General features: G+C 33.4%; 1 protein-coding gene and 1 long non-coding RNA gene across 13 annotated transcripts; both read right to left on the bottom strand.

Moving 5' to 3' along the window:
* Positions 1-450: 450 nt before the first annotated feature.
* Positions 451-12756, bottom strand: LOC111995662 (uncharacterized). 11 transcript variants are annotated; one of them, XR_010624521.1, is made up of 7 exons: positions 9649-10029; positions 7469-7558; positions 2781-2875; positions 2610-2697; positions 1497-1751; positions 970-1128; positions 451-845 (listed from the first exon to the last, which is right to left on the bottom strand). XR_010624521.1 is itself a non-coding variant. In XM_065762378.1 (2 exons), the coding sequence occupies exons 1-2, from the start codon at positions 12392-12394 to the stop codon at positions 7718-7720; spliced, it is 1041 nt and encodes a 346-aa protein (XP_065618450.1). In that variant the 5' UTR covers positions 12395-12756; the 3' UTR covers positions 7579-7717. The 11 variants fall into 11 exon arrangements, 2 of the variants coding, with proteins under 2 accessions (XP_065618450.1, XP_065618452.1); XR_010624522.1 differs by lacking the exon at positions 9649-10029 and adding an exon at positions 9415-9626; XR_010624516.1 differs by lacking the exon at positions 9649-10029 and adding an exon at positions 11465-12754 and having other exon boundaries at positions 457-845; positions 1348-1751.
* Positions 12757-15371: 2615 nt separating this feature from the next.
* LOC136062803 (uncharacterized) lies at positions 15372-18393 on the bottom strand. 2 transcript variants are annotated; one of them, XR_010624510.1, is made up of 4 exons: positions 16793-18393; positions 16495-16699; positions 16117-16203; positions 15372-15694 (listed from the first exon to the last, which is right to left on the bottom strand). It is a non-coding gene; the product is annotated as an uncharacterized LOC136062803 (long non-coding RNA). The 2 variants fall into 2 exon arrangements; XR_010624509.1 differs by having other exon boundaries at positions 16614-16699; positions 16793-18386.
* Between the last annotated feature and the right edge of the window lie 31 nt (positions 18394-18424).

Here is an 18424-nt window from a genome sequence, read left to right as displayed (position 1 = left end):
TTTTTTATTTTTTTATTTTGGTATTAGGTACGACTTTTTTTAGATATAAGCATGTTAAATATGAAATCAGCAAAGTGGATAAATATAAATTAGGCTATTTGTCAGCAAGTAGATTACTAAAGCTGCTTGAATTATTTTATTTTTTAAAACTCAATATGAATTTTAAAGAGTTACTCGGTCAATTACTATTGTGTTCAAATGAAGTCATTGCAATATAATTATGGTATATAATAATGTAATCATTAGTGTAAATTATATTGATTTATATCGATTTATGTCACATTCATAATTTACCTTTGAGTCGTAAAGACTTAAAAGCCTTATAACATTGACCGGTCACCTTTATGAAGAAATTTTAGTGACATTAGTAAGCAAAAATGACTGGTAATGCAATGGAGTATATTAAAAAAGAAAAGAAAGAAGAAGAAGAGACTGGTAATGCAATGGAGACTACCGTACATGGCTGATTTGAGATACCTGCCATAGGAGATACTTTCCTATTGACCAGAAAATACTACATGCAATGATAGAAAGTTTGTTCAATCCAACCATCGAAAAATAAAAATAAGAAGTCTTATTACAGTCCACTCTAGCTGCCCAATGGAAATCAAACCATGGTTTATCATAAACATGATTGCCATTTTATTCAGTGACTCGAGTCTTGGTGACAAGTTTGTGCATTCAAATGCTATATGGAGCATAGAATATCCTGAATGTTAATCAACCAGGATCGAGCTAAGATAAACTAAGGAGGTGAGACAGACTCAAAATTCACTGAGCTGTTTTCCTGCATCAATAATTGTCGGTCTATCTTCTGCTGTATCAGAGATGCAACTCAAGGCAATCTATGCAAAAGCAAGAAAATGTTCCTGATTAATTCCTTCTTTTAGTAACATAGGATCTATGATTTCAATCAACCAATTTTGTCATCATATGGGTTCACCAACATGTAGAAAGGAGGGACTATACCTGTATTGTGGAGTATTCAACATCCATCCAGCCAAAAGCAGAAGTAGGAGCACGCCATAAATATACACATCAACCTTCTCAGTTATATAGCCTGTAGCAATATATTCAGTGCACCACTCCCCATTCTCTCACGTACGGCATCGAATACATGCAGTTCACCTTTAGGAATAGATAAGAGTGAGAAATCAATCAGTTTGGCAACATTTTTCTCGTCTAATATAATGATGGCTGACCTAATATCTCTATCGATAACAGACTTGGAAAATGGAGTATGAAGATATGCAATGGCATAACTATGCCCTGCATTTCCATGTTAAGGGCTCAAAATGGATTGTCCCAACATAATTGAAGAGAATTTTATCCCTGACAAATTCTTACACTGGAGTTGGATATTTGGTCTCTAAGTAGCGTCTTAAGAGTTTTAGAACATTTGGTGGACACTCATTTGCAATCCCACCGCAATGTCTTTAATAATGCCAAGCGTAACTTCTTCCATAACAATAAATCTTTTTTCTTCTGTGTAGTACCTTTTAACTGAAAGTAAGCGGCCTTCTAGAGAACCCTTGAATTACTTAAAATCACTATCCTGCAAAATACATTGACGCTGGTCATAGTTTGTTGCTCTTTTGAGCTCCTCAGTAGAGAAGACATGGATAGAATTGCTTTTCCCATTGCAAAAGACAATTAGCTCATCTAATAATAGTCTTCCATTCTTCATAAGAGATGTCTCCTATTTTGCTTTCCTCTTCATTTTCACAACAAATTCATCTTGTCCACCAAACCTTTAGATTATAGATAGAAATATTAATATACACATAATATGTTATGACATGAAGAGGCTATAATATCGCTGTAAACCAAGATGCTTGGAGGCCATTGGTCAATCTTTTTGCATAGAGATCAAGGGTCATGCACAATTTTGAGTTTGAAACTGGTTGTAATCTACCACTATGTAAAAAATGAATCACTAGAATTTGAAACATATTACACTATAAGAAATTAAACATGTTCTTCTATGACCATTCTCATAATTCATGATTTACATCTTTGAGCAATTTGGACATGTACAAGAGTTTAGACCAATCAGGTCATTATGGTTCATTTGTTTGATCAACAAATGTTTTGTACCTTAAGAAATTTTCCATGGACACCTTGTCCATTGAATTCTTAAGTCTTTTGAAGCATTATATATGTCAGAGCTTGGTTTCTTGCTATAATCATGTACACTACATTTATTGAATTATTTCAAAATCCAATCAGCCTATAGTCATTTAAAAGAAAAAAGAAACTGAGAGGGGGGGGGGGGGTTAAGTACATCAGCCTAGAGTCATTTAAAGTTTTTTGAAATATTTATATAATAATTATTTTACTAAAATATTAAACAAAAGTGATAATTTGAGATATGAATCTGTGAGTTTTGACTTTTGAAGTTGAAATATGAACCTAGATTCACCTCAAACAATACTTTTTAGCAGCAAATCAGCAGGGACTAGGAACACAAATATTAAATTAGCATGATCCAAGAACATAAATCTCAAAATATCATGATCTATTAACAGAAATCTTGAAACTCAATACTGCTTCATAGGCATGGAGGCAAATAAAATAATTGAAAACTAAGGGTTTCAAAGAGAATGTACCTTATTCTACCCAGAGAAAGAGAGATGCAGCTATAACATAAGAAGCTCCAGAATTTGGTAGCTTGTGGATCTGAGCCTTACCCTTATCCTATTGACAATATCATTATATCATGAGCTCAATTATATAGTACCTATCATAAAATATTTTCAAAGAGTCAAAGAAAGGCTTACTAGTAAACTGATAATGACCAAGCAGGAAACTAGTGGGAAATTTTATCACAATGACTTGGCTGTTTTCTTGGAGTTGGAGTTTCTCTTCAACAAACCTGTGTGCCAGACCAGGTTAAGAAACAAACTCAAACAAAAAGTAAAAGAGATAAAATTAGTGGACCAACTTTCTAATCAATCTTTTAGTTGGAGGTGAGGTTTTCAATGTTAGTCCAGTTCTCTCAATTGCATGGCTCCAACAAATAGAAATCTAAAATCACAATATTTACTTCACATGATTCTTTTTCATAGCATGGAAGTGATGGCAGTGGCAACTAATTTAACTAGTATTGCTCATTCATGGTCAAACTTGGATAATTTAGGGTACATTTGTACACAAAATATAAAAGCTACTAATTTAAATAGAACCCTTACAGTTTCTTTTTAGTCCTAAGAGTACAAACTACAGAACTATAAATGTAACAAATGAAACTTTGTGTATTAAATTTTGACACTGCCAAACCACAAGTGGTAAATTGTAATTTTTTATTATTATTATTATTTTTTTTAATTTTTGGTTAATTCAGCTTATATTCATTGAAACAAAGCAGAGTACACAGGGAAAAACCCCAAAACCAGAGTAGGGAAGGTACCAGCATAGGGAACCTCCCTACAACAGCAACCAAATTACAAATCAAACACAAAAAAAAAAAAAAAAAAAAAAAAAAAAAAAAAAAAAAAAAAAAAGGCTAGTAGTAAAGCAAAAGTGCACTAACAACACAACCGTCTAGCTACCTTTAAAGCTAAAGATAAGAAGGAGACTAAACAGCACATCTGTAAAGCATCCAGACCAGCACTTCAGTGCAGCAGCACATAGAAAGCACAATAGCACTCTGGCAACACACAGCAGCACATGTAATATACCTGGAGAAATTATTATGGATTTTTGTGAAAGCATCCTATGTGGATTATCAGAGGAAATTGGAGAGATCCTTTCCAAGTCTAAGTTGGATTTTACTAAGTGCTTCTATGTCATGTTAAGATTTGAGACCTATCTGGACCTCCTATTGTTTTGCTTTGCAATAACAATTGCACTTCAGAGTATCAAACCAGTAGTATTTTGCCATTATGTAAATCATGAATTGCATGATTTTGAAACATATTACCTACCTAAGTATCAAAAAATTTATTATTATTGTTTTTATAATTATTTTGATAATTGGATAGTACAATGGGGAGAGGAGATTTGAACTTGGTTCTCCTAATAGAGGAGAGCAAGCTATGCCGTTGAACTAAAAGTCTCTTGGCCAAAAATGTTATATTGTTATTACTGATGGTCTAGGCTGACTATTCTCATAACTATGAATATCATACAAGAGCTTGGATCAATTTAGCTCATTATGGGTAGTTGTTTTGACAAGAAATATTCTATAAAACCATAACAGATTTTTCATGGACTCTTTATCTATTGAATTTCTTAGTCTTTTGAAGCCATTTAAATTTGAGGGCTCTGGTTCCATGAGATAAACTAAAAAAATGAACCATATCAAGAACCAAACACCATAAAGTGGTTATTTTGCCTAGAGTTCAATTTTACTGAAAGTATTTCCAAAAATAAAAATCCCTTAGGATTAACAGAGGTGATAAATATGAACATAGATCCAATTAAGACAATGTTTGATTATGTAGCAGCAAATCAATAAGAACAGTTTTTTTAACATATCATATGACCTAATAACAGAAGCTTAAAATAGCATGATCTTAATCCTGCTTTAGACGCATTCATAGTTATATTACAAGTCATCCAGAAATGAAATAGAACCTCTGATACTACCTATTGATAAGGACACTTTGGACCGCCCAAAACTTCATACAATCATATTTCATAGGCATGCCGACACATATAGTAAATGAAAATTCAGTGGCAAAGAGAATGTACCCGTGAACAAAACCAAAGAGAGAGAGTTTCAGCTATAAAATGTGAAGCAGAACAAACTTATATCAGATTTTGCTAGCTTGTGGATGTGGAAGTCTTACACACTTAATATTTTACGAGCTATATCGCGTAAAACCTATAAAAGATTATATTCAAAGAGTATAGGAAAAAAAAAAAACTTCCTAGTCCACTCAAGAAAGAACATCACAATTAAGAAGACCAATCTGGAAACTGAGAAATTTCATCACAATGACTTGGCAGTTTCCTTGGACTTTCTCTTCAATACCTTCACCTAATACACCTGTGTGTTGTACTTGGTTAAGAGCCAGACAAAAAAAAAAGGGTGTAAAAAGATTAAATTTGTGGACCAGGTTTCTCATCATTGTTTTTTTTTAGTTATGGGGTGAGGTTTTGCATGTTGGTTCTGTTTCTTTCGATTGCATGGCTCCAACAAATAGAAACCTAATATCAGACTACTAAACTTGGATCATTTAGGGTCAATTTATCCACAAAATATAAAATCTATTAATTTAGAATTAGAACAAACCCTAATGATTTTGTTTTGGTCCAACCTTAGTTGTATAAATGCAACATAAGAAATTTTTGGACTAAATTGTGACTTGGCCAAATCACAAGGGGGAAAACTGTTTACGCAATAAATTATTCTGGATTTCTGTGAAAGCAAGGAGTCCGAGTTGGATTTTACTAAGTGCCTCTATGTCACGTTAAATATTTGAGAACTATCTAGACCTATTGTTAAATTTGTTCACAATCTCTGTGTGTCAATTATGAATAGTCTTATAAATCAGAGGAAAAAGATAACGGATCCTCAACATGTGAAATAATTAGATTTGTTGTAGGTGGAAAAAGTTTGGCTCCAAACAACATGTGAAATAATTAGATTTGTTGTAGGTGGAAAAAGTTTGGCTCCAAACATGTTTGGAGCCATCTTTTTTCAATCCACTACATGGCAATTGAAGAGACCATTCATGTAACTTGTTTAAATAATACACATGAATAGTCTTATAAATCAAAACATAATGGGTTGGAAAAGATAGATCCAAACATGTTCGGAGCCAAGTTTTGTTCAGGGTAATATTATTAAAATCTGTTAGGCACCTTTGAGGGGCATTTGGCTCAAGAAATATGGGGAGACTTTCACCAAGTTCTACACTTCCAAATTGCAATAGATAACAAAGAAAAATTTGCAGATGCCAGTTCCAAGTTTGGAGATCCAGCAGACTATGTTTTCTTTGGATGGAGAGAAGGCCCTAGGCCCTGATGGGTCAGCTTGTTTTTATTTTTATTTTTTTTAAACTTGGCCTGTTATCCCTTCAGATGTAGTCCATGCCATCCAATCATTCTTCAATTCTGGTAGGTTACTTCGAGAGGTGAATGCAACAATTATTACTCTTGTCCATAAAGTGAGCAATCCTTCAAGTGTGGGCCATGGGGGAATTATAGACCAATTTGTTTGTTGAAATATAATTTATAAGTGCATCACAAAGAACTTGACTAAGACTTAAAGCATGCTTGAATGATATTATTAGCCCCAACCAAACTGCCATTATGCTTGGTAGGAATATAGCATAAAATGTGCTATTAGCTCATGAAATTGTTAAGAACTACTCTACCATAGAGAATAAGGCCAAGACAGGTGTACCATCAAGGTGGAAATTAGGAAAGCTTATGATTCAGTGGAAAATATGGAATGGTAGTTTACTTTTCAGTGTCTTGAAGTTGTGGATTTTATTACCACTCCTACATACTATGTGACTGTAAATGGAGGACTAGCTGGTTATTTTCGAGGAGCCAAGGGGATGAGACAAGGGGATCCATTGTCCCCTTATTTGTTTCTGCTAGCAATGGAGTTCCTAACTCAGGTGCCAAAAAAATGATTCTTGGTTGCAAGGAATTCAAATTCCATCCCAGATGTGAGAATATAAAGCTTATTAATCTTTATTTTGACAACGACTAAATGATTTTCATGAGAGCTAATCTACATCCAGTTCAGTGAGTGAAAAGTGTTTTGAACACTTTAATAACAAGAAGAATAAATGCTTGGACATTTTAATACTTTTCCTTTGCAGGCAGATTGAAGTAATACAATCAGTCTTATATAATGTGTCTTCGGGAGGTGAGTGAATGGATGTTTCTTTTTTCTAGGTAATTTAACACAAGATTTATGAAGAAAGAAGCTAAACTGTGCACAACTATAAAACAGGTTTGGAATGACTTGCATGCATCTGTCACATTTTTTGTTATTCTAAACAAAATAACGCTTAATGGAGTACAATCTTAAGTACGGCCAAAGCTGTGCCAAAAAAGACAGCCATTTAATCGAACAACAGGTAAGTAGTATGCGCATTCCCTCCACGACATTGGAGTAACTTTTTTTTTTTTGATAAGTAACATAAGAATATTATTAATAATAGAAAAAGTGCCAAACCGAGTACATTGGACTAACTAGTTAATCCAAATCACAATTCAGACCTTTGAAGCAATTGGGTTTTTGATCTTCTAAGAAAAAGATCTCCATATTTATGACAAGAATATGTTCCAATTAACTTGTGCAATGATTGCTATTTGCCTAAGTTATAACAATGGCGTTAAAAGTTGAACTTCTACTGATTGTGTATAAGCAAAAAAATGAACAAACAAAAACACAGTATAGAGATTTAATTCCAAAAAGTAAAAAAAGCACAAAACTTAAAGATATATAAATAAAAGAAAATAAGGTTTCCTAAAAAACTTAAGAGTGTAAGAATGAATGTACCTAAGAATAAGATGTTGAAATGCTTCTCTAAATTTCCACCCAATATATTAAAATATTGTTAATGAACCCCACTAGAGAATAAAAGACCATCTGCATCCACATATTTGAGAAAAAAGGAAGAGAGTGTAACTCAAAACGAGGAAAAATTTATTCAAATATGACTGAAAGGAAATTACAACAATGCTACCTACCAAAAGAAATTACAATAATGTGGTAGAATAAAATTCAAAATTTGTAAAAATGCATCACTCAAAAACCATACCCTAAAGCTTGATAACTTGGGTACAAGCAACATAAAGTTTTAACAGTGCTCCAAATGAATGCCAATTGGTTCCTTAACCTCACTCCATCTCTCAAAGACTATAAATAATGGCGCAAAAATAAAATAAAGGCTCAAATTCAGATCAAACCCACACTCTAGTCCAAAAATTTGAATTGCCATGGCAAATGGTTACTCTACATCTACTAATGTCCAAAGTAGTGACCTACAAGATGACATGGGACAGGAAGCCAGTACATGACGAAGTTCATTTGAAACCAAGTAATTGAGAAGAAAACAAAAGGGAGGAAGAAAGGGTCCCAACATAAATAAGTGTAGCATCTTATAGCATGTGTACTTGATTATGACAGAAACTACATACCAAATTATTACAAAATGAGTTAACATGAGTAACATAGGATGAGAACAGTTTTGAATTGCTTGGAAATTTGATCTCTATTTTAGTATAAAATGAAGGCCTAGAGGTCAAGTGTGAAAACAGGGGTGCAACAAAATGTGCAAATAGCATTGTTGTGCTAACATTAGCCAATAGCTTAAAGTTTCAAGTATTATATGTCTCAAACAACTATAGCAGTTCTTTCAAAAGCGCTTAATAATAATGAAATATATACCCACATCATTCAATTTGAAAATTTTAAGAGAAACTAAGCCAAGCAATACTAATAAGCTCAAGAGCTTCATCATTGATATTTATGAGCAGGTTTGGTGCTCTGATAATTGAATGGGTATGGAAGTGTAGAAACCAAGTTGTTTTTTAGAACAAATCTGCGGTTTATGAGCAGGTTTGCAAAAATTCGATAAGAATCTTTCAAGAGCATTGCAAACAGAGCAGTCCACTCCTTAGCTAGATGGTCTATGCTTAATTCTATTTTTGAATATTTTGATTTAGGGAATAGCCCATCTGCTATTGTAAATGTAACCTTGGAGGAGGTATGTCAGTAAGTCATTGGCAGTCCCGTTGCTGTTTTGTTTTTTGCCTGTTTTGGTTTTCAATGAAGTTTTTTCTGTTTAAAAAAAAAAAAAAATTGGCCGTTTAAACCAAAAAGCAATTCTTAGAGGGGGAACTCCCTCGAATCAGTCAATCCTACAAAGTCATTCCACCACCCATTCTTCTCATGCCCACTCAATTTTCCTTAAATCAATATTATTCCAATCTCAGATTAGAAAGCTCACTGCAGCATCAAAACTTGAATGACTCTGCTAAGTAGAAAGACTCAAGATAAGTATGGATCTTGTTCTCCATTATTCTTGTCTTAATCAATTAATCAGATCCAATATAAGATTTCTTTGATCCTTCAAAGCATTCTGCTTCAAGCAATAGTGAATATACTCTATCCCCTACTTCTATTGTCCATCTAAATACTCCATCTCAGACCATTGCATCAAAGATAAACCCACCTTTCTTGTAAGTGCCAACATCTTCACTAGAAATAGACAGTCTATGACCCAACACTGTTACCCACATACAAGGTTATAAAATGAATCCTTGAGTTGCTCTACCATTTCAATTTTAATCAGCTTTGGCATCTTTAGAGCTCACTAATCAGTTATAAAGAGGTAAACTAAAGCATTACACAAATATATGCAATTCATCATTTGGAACAATAAAAGCAATGTTGAGTTACATATGCAATAAATCATATCAAAGGTTGTAAAGAAATTTCACCATTATAGAATTGTTCACATCTTTTTCACCCTTTCAGGTTAATTGCCTACACATATGCTTGTCGTAAAAACTGTATGCAATTCAATGAATAAATAGCACATAGAATTTCAGACATTCAGAAGAAATTTCACAAAATATATGACTTTAATAAATCCCACTTGTTAGACATATACACCATAATCTAAAGTTTATTTTTATTTTTATTTTTATAGGAAATAAGATTGAAACTCTTACAATATTTCTCAGGCCAACAGATGGGTGAAGGAGCAATTTCTACCTAGATGGTGACATCATTTCTCCAATGCTCAAGTGGGTCCATTGCCAAAAGAAAATTAGTAGCACATAAGGGAAGTAAACAAAAATAAATTGACTTAATTGATTATAAATTCAGAGGAAGACCATCCTTTCTAGGTTTGGCTACCTACTTCTGTGAATTCTTATCTTCTCTAAGACTGCATAGTTGCCCTGACAAACTATTTTGAAGACCACAACTTTCCCCTCCATTTAATACGATTTCTTCACACTTGGAATCTAGCAAAGTTAATATTTTTGGCATATCATGTATTATTTAAGCAAAATAGTAGACATCTTTTAGAAGAAAAATCCAGCTTAAAATTTTACTAACAATTACTTCTGGGAAATTCTATATACCTTCAAAAAAAATTTATTTAGGAATAACTATTAAATATGGTTGCCACAAAATAACAAGCAAATTTACTAAAAACAATGCTGCATTTTAAACTTATGAGCCTAAACTACTTGTATATTTTGTAATTGATGCAATTTAAGAAAAGGTTTCTAAGGCGTTTTTTCAAAAAGGTACAATACAACCTCCAAACACCATCCATAGCCCCAAAATGGTCACATCATCAGCAATTGACCAATGTCCCAACAACTAAACAAACATAAACACCAACAACCAGCTCAAATGTTGTTCAAGAGCCCAAACATACCAAAACAAATAGAGAAAAACTCACCTCATGGTTAGTGCCAGCATCCAAATTGGTAGGTTCAATGAAGAATTTAGTAAGTTGCTTGTAGGATTAAAAATTAAATTTGGTAAATGTGACAATATATTAAATGTTGTGGCCATTTGAGAGGTAACAACAACCCTGATAAGCTAAGTTTAGATTCAATAAGTAAATAAAATAGAATTAGAATTACAAATTTCATGCACCAAAAATTCTGTGAACTATGTCTAGTATAGAATAAAAATTTAAAAAACATTTTTCTTTCTATAAACAATAATAGTGCATCTAGAAATTACATTGGACACATTGATAAATCGACTCTTTGCAAGAACTATTGCATCTATTACATAGGGTGGCCCTTGATTTCCTCAATGAAATTGAATGTGTGTAGGTGACAAACAAATGTGTAAGAACCTCCAGGCAGGTGGCCATTCTATGTGTTACTTGATATTTGGGTATTTTCCAAGAATACATTTAGAATGTGCAGGATAATTGCAATCCACACAATAGTAGAACCAATGCTTTGGGTCTCGTTCTTCTTCACAAATATCACAATAATATTCACTGGAGTCATCTTCAGCAGCACAATAAAGAGTAAAGGAATGCTCATGTTGTTTGTACCTTACGGTTTGCGGTAGTGTAGCACATCTGAAGTCCAAAGCAAATTCACAAGTAGTACAACGAAATATTGGGTAAATTCTAAAAGGTGAGTAATTTTCGATACCACAACAACTACATTCCTGTTTGAATAGAATGCTAGAGAGAAGAAGTCGATGCTCATGACCATGGTGGGTAAGAATGTCTGAGATTAAACTACATGGAACATCAAGTTTAAAACCGCATGTCCTACACTGATAGCTGAAGCCATTGCAATGACGCCAACAAGCTTCACACCAAAATGAATAACCCATATTAAGTGAATTTCGGAAAAGGGTGAGTGGATGTTGATGAAGTGGGTGTCGTTTTTTTCTAGGTAATTTAGCACAAGATTCATGTAAAAAGAAGTTACAATTTATACAAGTATAAAAGGGAGGAAAAATGGCTTGTACGCACCCGTTGCATTTTTCAATATTTAGTACCTCATTATCCGAAAGCTTTAAGTCATGCTCATGACTGAAATGTTGGATTTCTGTGGTTATTTTAGTTCCATCCTCCCCCACCTTGATATTTTTGACTTCGTAAGCTGCTGAGTCAACAGATTGATCGAGCTTTGGATCTTCATTCTCCCTCTCTTTAAGTTCCTGCAAATTTATGTTCTCCCTATTGCTGTAATCCGCAGCACAATCGAGGTGAGCAACGAAATCGCACCTGGAGCAATAGTAAAACCCATAGTTTGTGTTCACCTTTTGAACACAGAGCTGACAGAATCGGGAGTCGGATTGATGGAGATCAACTTCAAGAGAAGAATGGATGAGGTGGAGGGGGTGCCAGTGATATAGAAGTTGGAGTGTGCGTGGCAAAGAAGCACAAGTATTATGAATGCAATAACTACATAGGGCACACTGATTAGGTATACCCTTGACTTCTTTGGCACAAAGGTCACAAGTGAAGGACATCCACTTCCAAAAGGGGGTTAATGGGTGGTGGTGGACTTGAGAAGATTGGATGGTGGGCGGTAAGGAAGCACATGTGGCGTGAAGGTTGAAGTCGCAGCGGTAACAGCGATAAGTGTATTGTCGGCGAGATTCATTGCAGACTTGGCATTTGGTCTTTTCTTTGTGTTCTTCTTCTTCAGGATAATGTGTCTTTTCATCAAAGAGAATGAGAGGATGGATTGGGTGCAAGGGATGGTGCAACCCAACGGGTAATTCCGCACATGACTTATGATGCCTGTACATGTACCATCCCTCTTCATCAAATCCGCATTCTGTACAATAGTAGCCAGGACCATAAATTGATTCTTGGCACCCACAACAGGTACGTCCATATCTGTTGTCTGGATCGAAGAGCAAGGGATGCTCCTGATGGGAAAAATGTAGAAGGTGCTGCTGCTGCTGCGGCTGCTCCATCTTGTTGTTCTATGACATAATCATCAAAATAGTGATGCGTCAGAATTGGTTTCGAATCTATCTAACAACACACCATTTTCTTTCTTTAAATTTCCATGTAAAATCACCCATTTTGGAGTTTGGATTTTAATAACAAAAACTGATTCAAACCTTTTGGTTTGGGTTCATACCGTTTCTTACAGAGCGCATACAGAGGGATTTGGGCGTGAAGAGTAGTTCTATTCAGACCAGATTATTTTAAAAGGCATGGGTTTGGCCCGGGTGGGTATTTTTGTTGGGTGGGTCTTTTCAATTTTGCAATGTTAAAAGTGGAACACAATTTTAATAACCTACAAACTATTGACATACACATAGGATTAGGAATTCTATAAATTGATTTCATTATAATTAAAACATGATTTTTTTACTTGACTAGGAAAATATTATTTCTTTGGATAAATAATAAGAATAACGGCTTTTTTTTTGTGTGTCTCTTTCTTTCATCCAATCACTTTCTTTAATTTTTTTTTTTAATGCTCATTCTACCACTCCCTTAATCTTTATAATATTTTGACAAGATTTTGTAGCTTAGTTCAAAAAAGAATGTAAACTATCTTTATGGGACAAAATTTAATATGGATTAGGTTCTTAAAAAAAAAAATTGCTAAATCCACTATTGGAATAATTTTATTTCCTACAATTACCTTCCTTACCAAATATTAGTGTGAACTATTCTTTCTTTCAAATATTATGGTGATGGGGCATTAAAAACTCACTAATCTATGCAAAAAATTTAGGTTTTTTTTTTGGTATTCTTCAACATAATAAACAACTATTTTATAGATTAAATAGTAAATGACAACTAATTATTTTGGAATTTTACATGTGATTAACCTTTAATAAATATCAAATAAAAAACGTAGAATCAAGAAAATAATGATTTATAAAAATTAAAAAAAAAAAGAAAAAAAAAAGAAAAAAAAAAAAAGAAGCAATCAAGAGATATACCTTTCATCATCCAACAAAAAAGAAAAAAAAGAAAAAGAAGAAGAAGCATGACATACCTTTTATTTATCTCATAATTTAACAATAATATATCTCACAAAACTATAGAGTCAATTCAAGTCCAATAAAATATTTTCAGGTGAAAATGTTCTTTCAAAATAAAAAATCCTAAAAATACTCCGAAAAATATTTGTAAGTGTTTAGTTGTATAAATGTTATGACAAACATATTTTCTACTACTTTAACACATTCTCACCTCCCAAGCACATACATAATAAAAAAAGTAAAATTTTAGATTTAAAAAAAAAAAAAAACAGTAATCGGGGACCAGTGCTTAGTAGTAGTGCTTGGCCACTAAAGACCATAAATTTTAGTGGAGGGTGGGGGGTGGAAGTTCAATTAATGAGTTTGGGTGATGTGGAAAATGGTTTATGAAAAATAAAAGCATTAACTAATTTTCGCCATAAATGCTCTTATCTTATGGTCAAGTGAAAAAAAATTTATAGTTGACCAAGATTTTCAGCCACCCCAAGTACTCGTAGATGAGGAAAATGTTTTCGTGAAATCAATTTCAATCAAACCAAACACAACCCAAATTTACAACATTTAATGTTTATATGAAAAATTTTAAGCAAGCAAAGTAATCTATAATTTATAAATAACAATAAAACACACACACACACACACACACACCGAATATATGAACAAATTTGAAAAAGTATCAATACTTACAACAAGAATAATACAATTTGGCTTCAAAACACACCTAAAAGAAGCTTCCAATTGGCCTCATTTTGAGTTTGTTGAACTTAAGTTCATGTAACATTTATCTATAACTACGAAAAGAAAACAGCATCAAACACAAAGGGGTGGGTGAATCCAAATGTAGATGGATCACATACAAAAAGAACACAGAGAGAAAGAGGGGCGCAATGTGTGAGAATCGGTTTCAAACCTAACAACAACATTTTCTTAAATTGCTCTCAATTTCAATGTAAAATGACTGATGTGGAGTTTGGTTGTGAGAGATATTGAGGTGATTATAGGATTTTAGTAAGAAAGATTGAAAGCTTTTAGGGTTGCAACCACTATAGAGAGAGTATACAGAGGAGGATTTTAGTGTCTTTGAAGTTACTTGGGCCTAATAAAAGTAAGTATAAAAATTGGATTTTTAGAATGAAATTAAAAAATTTGGGTTGAACTATTTTACATGATTAACGTATAATAGATATTACATAAAACTTGGATTCAAGTAATAGTTATTTAAGTGATATTCATTTTATCAAAGATACATTAAATGTAACATAAACTAAACCATTTAGTGTCAATTTCAAGTGCAATGAAATTCTACCACATTTAACATCTATATGACCGATTTTAAGCAAGCAAAGCACTTTATTGTTTATGAATAACAATAGAAAAACACACACACACACACACACATGTATATATATGAACAACTTTGCAGAAAAATTATTGATACTTACAAAGAGAAGAACACAAATTTGGCTTCAAGACACCCTAAGAAAGCTTCCAAGTTGGCAAGAAAGCTTCCAAATTAGCCTCAATTTTAGTTTTGTGAAAGCCAAATTCATGAAGAAATCATCTATAACTTCTACTATATATAGAAGATTATTATGCCATTGTGTCATAAAAGAGAAGTAAGTAGGCAAAGCAAGGCATTTATGTTTACTTGCCAACTTAGACTAGTATAACTCATGTGGAACAAGAGAAACAAGACAAGACATTATGCTTGCTTGCCTACTTAGACTTATATATTCTCTTTTATTTAATCTTTTTTTTTTCAAGCCCAAAATTCATACTAACATTTACGTTTTCTTTCTTTTTGCTTGCTTGTCTAGACCAACACTTTTCACTAAGTGGCCACTAATACTTAATTGCAGCCACTAAGAACTGTTCAGTCACCACGACTATAGCCAAAGTTCACTTGATCTTTCACCAAAAGAGAAAAACTATTAGCAAGTGGAAAAAATGTCAAAATTGTAGGTGGTTTACTAGTAATTTAATGAATCAACACACAAAATCACAACCAAAATTGCTTAATCGTAGAAGAAAGGCACATACATATACATATGGACTTTTTATTTCAAAATGGCATGTTAATCCTATCACTTCCAGCATAGATTACGCATCATTAATTTGCTTACAAAAATCAGTGTATTTGTGTGGCTTGTTCCACTAACACGTCCTAATTACAAAAAGATGAGCTTTCACTATTTGCATAGGCCATTGTTTTGACAGTGACACAGAACTTCCCTCTTCAAGTCTCATGTCAGCATATTTTGATAGAGATTCCTACAGAAATAGCCATAAATCAGAAGAACATTTGTCTGTGAGAGAGAGAGAGAGAGAGAGTATAAAACTTCCTGTCCATAAGTAAATACAACACTAAGACATGCATTAAATGATCTGATGATCAAAATTTGGAAAGAAATGACTGTCTGGCTCTTATGTTTTTGAAAATTGACATTCTACTGGATCAATACAGATATCATTTTTAAATAGAAAAGAAAAAATATAGAGAATGAAGAAGGATAAAACAGCAAACACTGAAGCCATTATACGTGTTCTACCAAAAACATGCTGGTGACAGATTGCAGCCCAATAATATGAAGAAACTATGACAAAACTGTCACACAATAGACGTTACTTTGTAGGAGAAACCAATCTCAAACCTAAATTTCCCACAGGCAGGTAAATAAAATAATGAAGAATACCTGATAAGTTACTGTGTCACGGTGCTTAGTCTTTTCTTTTTCAATCAACACTTGTGGAGTTTCACCCATCAACTTCCATTTCACAATCTGTAAGAGACACCAGAGAGAGCAGAACATCAATGGACTAGTTTGTTCAGGAGAAAGACCATTCTCTATGTAATAATAACCAGATTTCAGATCCCAGTATTAGTGTGAACAGATTTATCCTTTCCAGTTACCTATGCACAATGCTGAAAAGCTCAAAGCAAAGAAGCAGTGCATAACCAGCGTATAGAATTTGGCAAGGAAGAGTGGATATAAATGTGAACTTCTTTTGAGAAAAAAATAATTCCAAAACTATAAAACCAAAAAGTGCTTCTAGGAGGAAATAATTCTAACAATGTGCTAGCTTTTGTAATCTTTTTCTAGGAATGCAATGGCTAATTCAAGTTATAACTGCAAAGACCAATTGTGAAAGCATGGAAAACTCAACCCGGTCAGAATGCCTTTCACCTTACATGTTTGAAAATGGACCAGCTTCCATAGCAAATTGATAATCAAACATAGAGTTGCTTCAACTTATTTACTTTGCTGAGTTCTTCACCTTCGTGTAAGATCAATTTAAGGCACTATCAGGAAGCCCAATTATCAACAACTATGCATTTGGGGTAAAAAATTAACAAAACAATAGAAATACCTTAAGTAATTTATCTAGAGAACTGTTGTAAGTACTGAAAAGCTCTTTCTTTCTCTTGAATCAATAACCACACAACGTGGATCATTCAGAAAAAGTAAGCCCAGATTTTTCACTTTGTATTAAATATATGAACTTTTCAAGCTATCGTCGATAAAGAACAACCTTTCGAATGTACTCTGCATATGATATGCAGCAAAGCAATTCTGACACTAATTTAGAGTAGTAACCAATTCATATAATCAATATAGCATGTCAACATACAAAGGAAATTGCACCATCTTTAAAGCTACCATACAACTTACTGCAGACCTGATACTCAAAATGAAAGTAAAACTTAGCTTAGCCTATGGGTTGTCTACAAGCCTTAACCAGAAAAGGAAGGTGATAACAGACAAAAAAGATGCAAGAGAACCATGCAGAATCAAGGAAGCTATTTTATACATAAAAGAGCATGCTTACAAGATCGTGGAAGCAAAGAATTGCAAGATCATTGAGTGATGGAATGCTTCTTCTACCAACAAAGTGATGATCAAGGTACATAAAAAATCCTAAAAAACACTTTGTCATCACCTTGCAATTTCCCCACATTTGCAGAAGTTCTATAAGTAAATAGGTGTCGCACTTGTCATTTAGAGATGCCAGCACCTAATAGTACACTTGAAAGCAGGGGCAATTAACAGAGGATAACAGAGCAATACAAGTTGTTGGGGTTATATGCCGCAAAACATTAGGGTAACCAAGGTGTCCAGATATTGCCTATTTGAAAAAACCTTAGTCGAGTGAATTGGGAGGCTGATCTATATGTAGCTAGCTAGCCCTAGACATGAGGTAGAAATGCTCCAACTGTTTGCCCAGTCCTTAATTTTCACCAAGATACTGTTTCATTAGAAAAGGGAGCTCATGACACAGACTAATAGGGTTACTGTGCTATCAAGTTCAGCTTACATTATAGATCCATCCAAGACAACATAAAAGACACAGTGAATATAAATATTCTTCAGAACATCAACAACCTTATTATTTGTAATGCTATCATACAAACGAAAATATTGGTTTTTCTTTTGTTGTTGTTTTGGTTTGCATTTTTTGTTTTTTATTTGTTTTTTTTTTGTTTTTTGTTTTTTTTTTTTTGTTTTTGTTTTTGTTTTTGTTTTTTTTTTTTTTTTTTTTTTTTTTTTTGTTTCATGGTGTGGAGGGGGAAGTGTTCAGCAGCCAAAGTTCTACCATCCAATTATGCATTCTGCATAACTGATCTCATATGCAAATTACACTAAACTACTGTAGAAGTTTTCTAAACGTTTAGAATCGCAACCCTGAAGCAATGCTCTCTTCCAAAGCCATTTTGTATCTTTCATAAAGCTGCCTTGAATACTCATAAGGTTGTCTCTGAGAACACATGGTGTAAACACAGCTATCAACCAAGTGAAGGATATTCAATACATGTAAAGATATTTCAAAGAACTCTTCATGGAAAAGAATGATACTGTGACGAAAACCAATCAGAGCTCAACGAATATATAATTTCTTTAACATATTCCTGGAAAGAGTTAAACAGCAACCTTTCTGTTTTCTTTCAGAAAAAAATCTAAATGTTCATTATAGCAACTTACGGTAATTCTTTACTTCAACCAT

The sequence above is a fragment of the Quercus suber genome, unplaced genomic scaffold (genome assembly GCF_002906115.3).
Source record: "Quercus suber isolate HL8 unplaced genomic scaffold, Cork oak 2.0 scaffold_455, whole genome shotgun sequence".
NCBI lineage: Eukaryota > Viridiplantae > Streptophyta > Magnoliopsida > Fagales > Fagaceae > Quercus > Quercus suber.
The sequence above is the reverse complement of the archived record's forward strand: the minus strand, read 5'-3'. Positions and strand labels throughout refer to the sequence as shown.

What these genes read in the sequence shown, in the direction of transcription:
- LOC111995662 (XM_065762378.1), bottom strand. Translation starts at nt 12,394, where the DNA reads ATGGAGCAGCCGCAGCAGCAGCAGCACCTTCTACATTTTTCCCATCAG. An exon ending in TAAAGCTTTCGGATAATGAG is followed by an intron (nt 7,829 to 11,464) that starts GTACTAAATATT and finishes CATTATTTATAG; the next exon opens with TCTTTGAGAGATGGAGTGAG.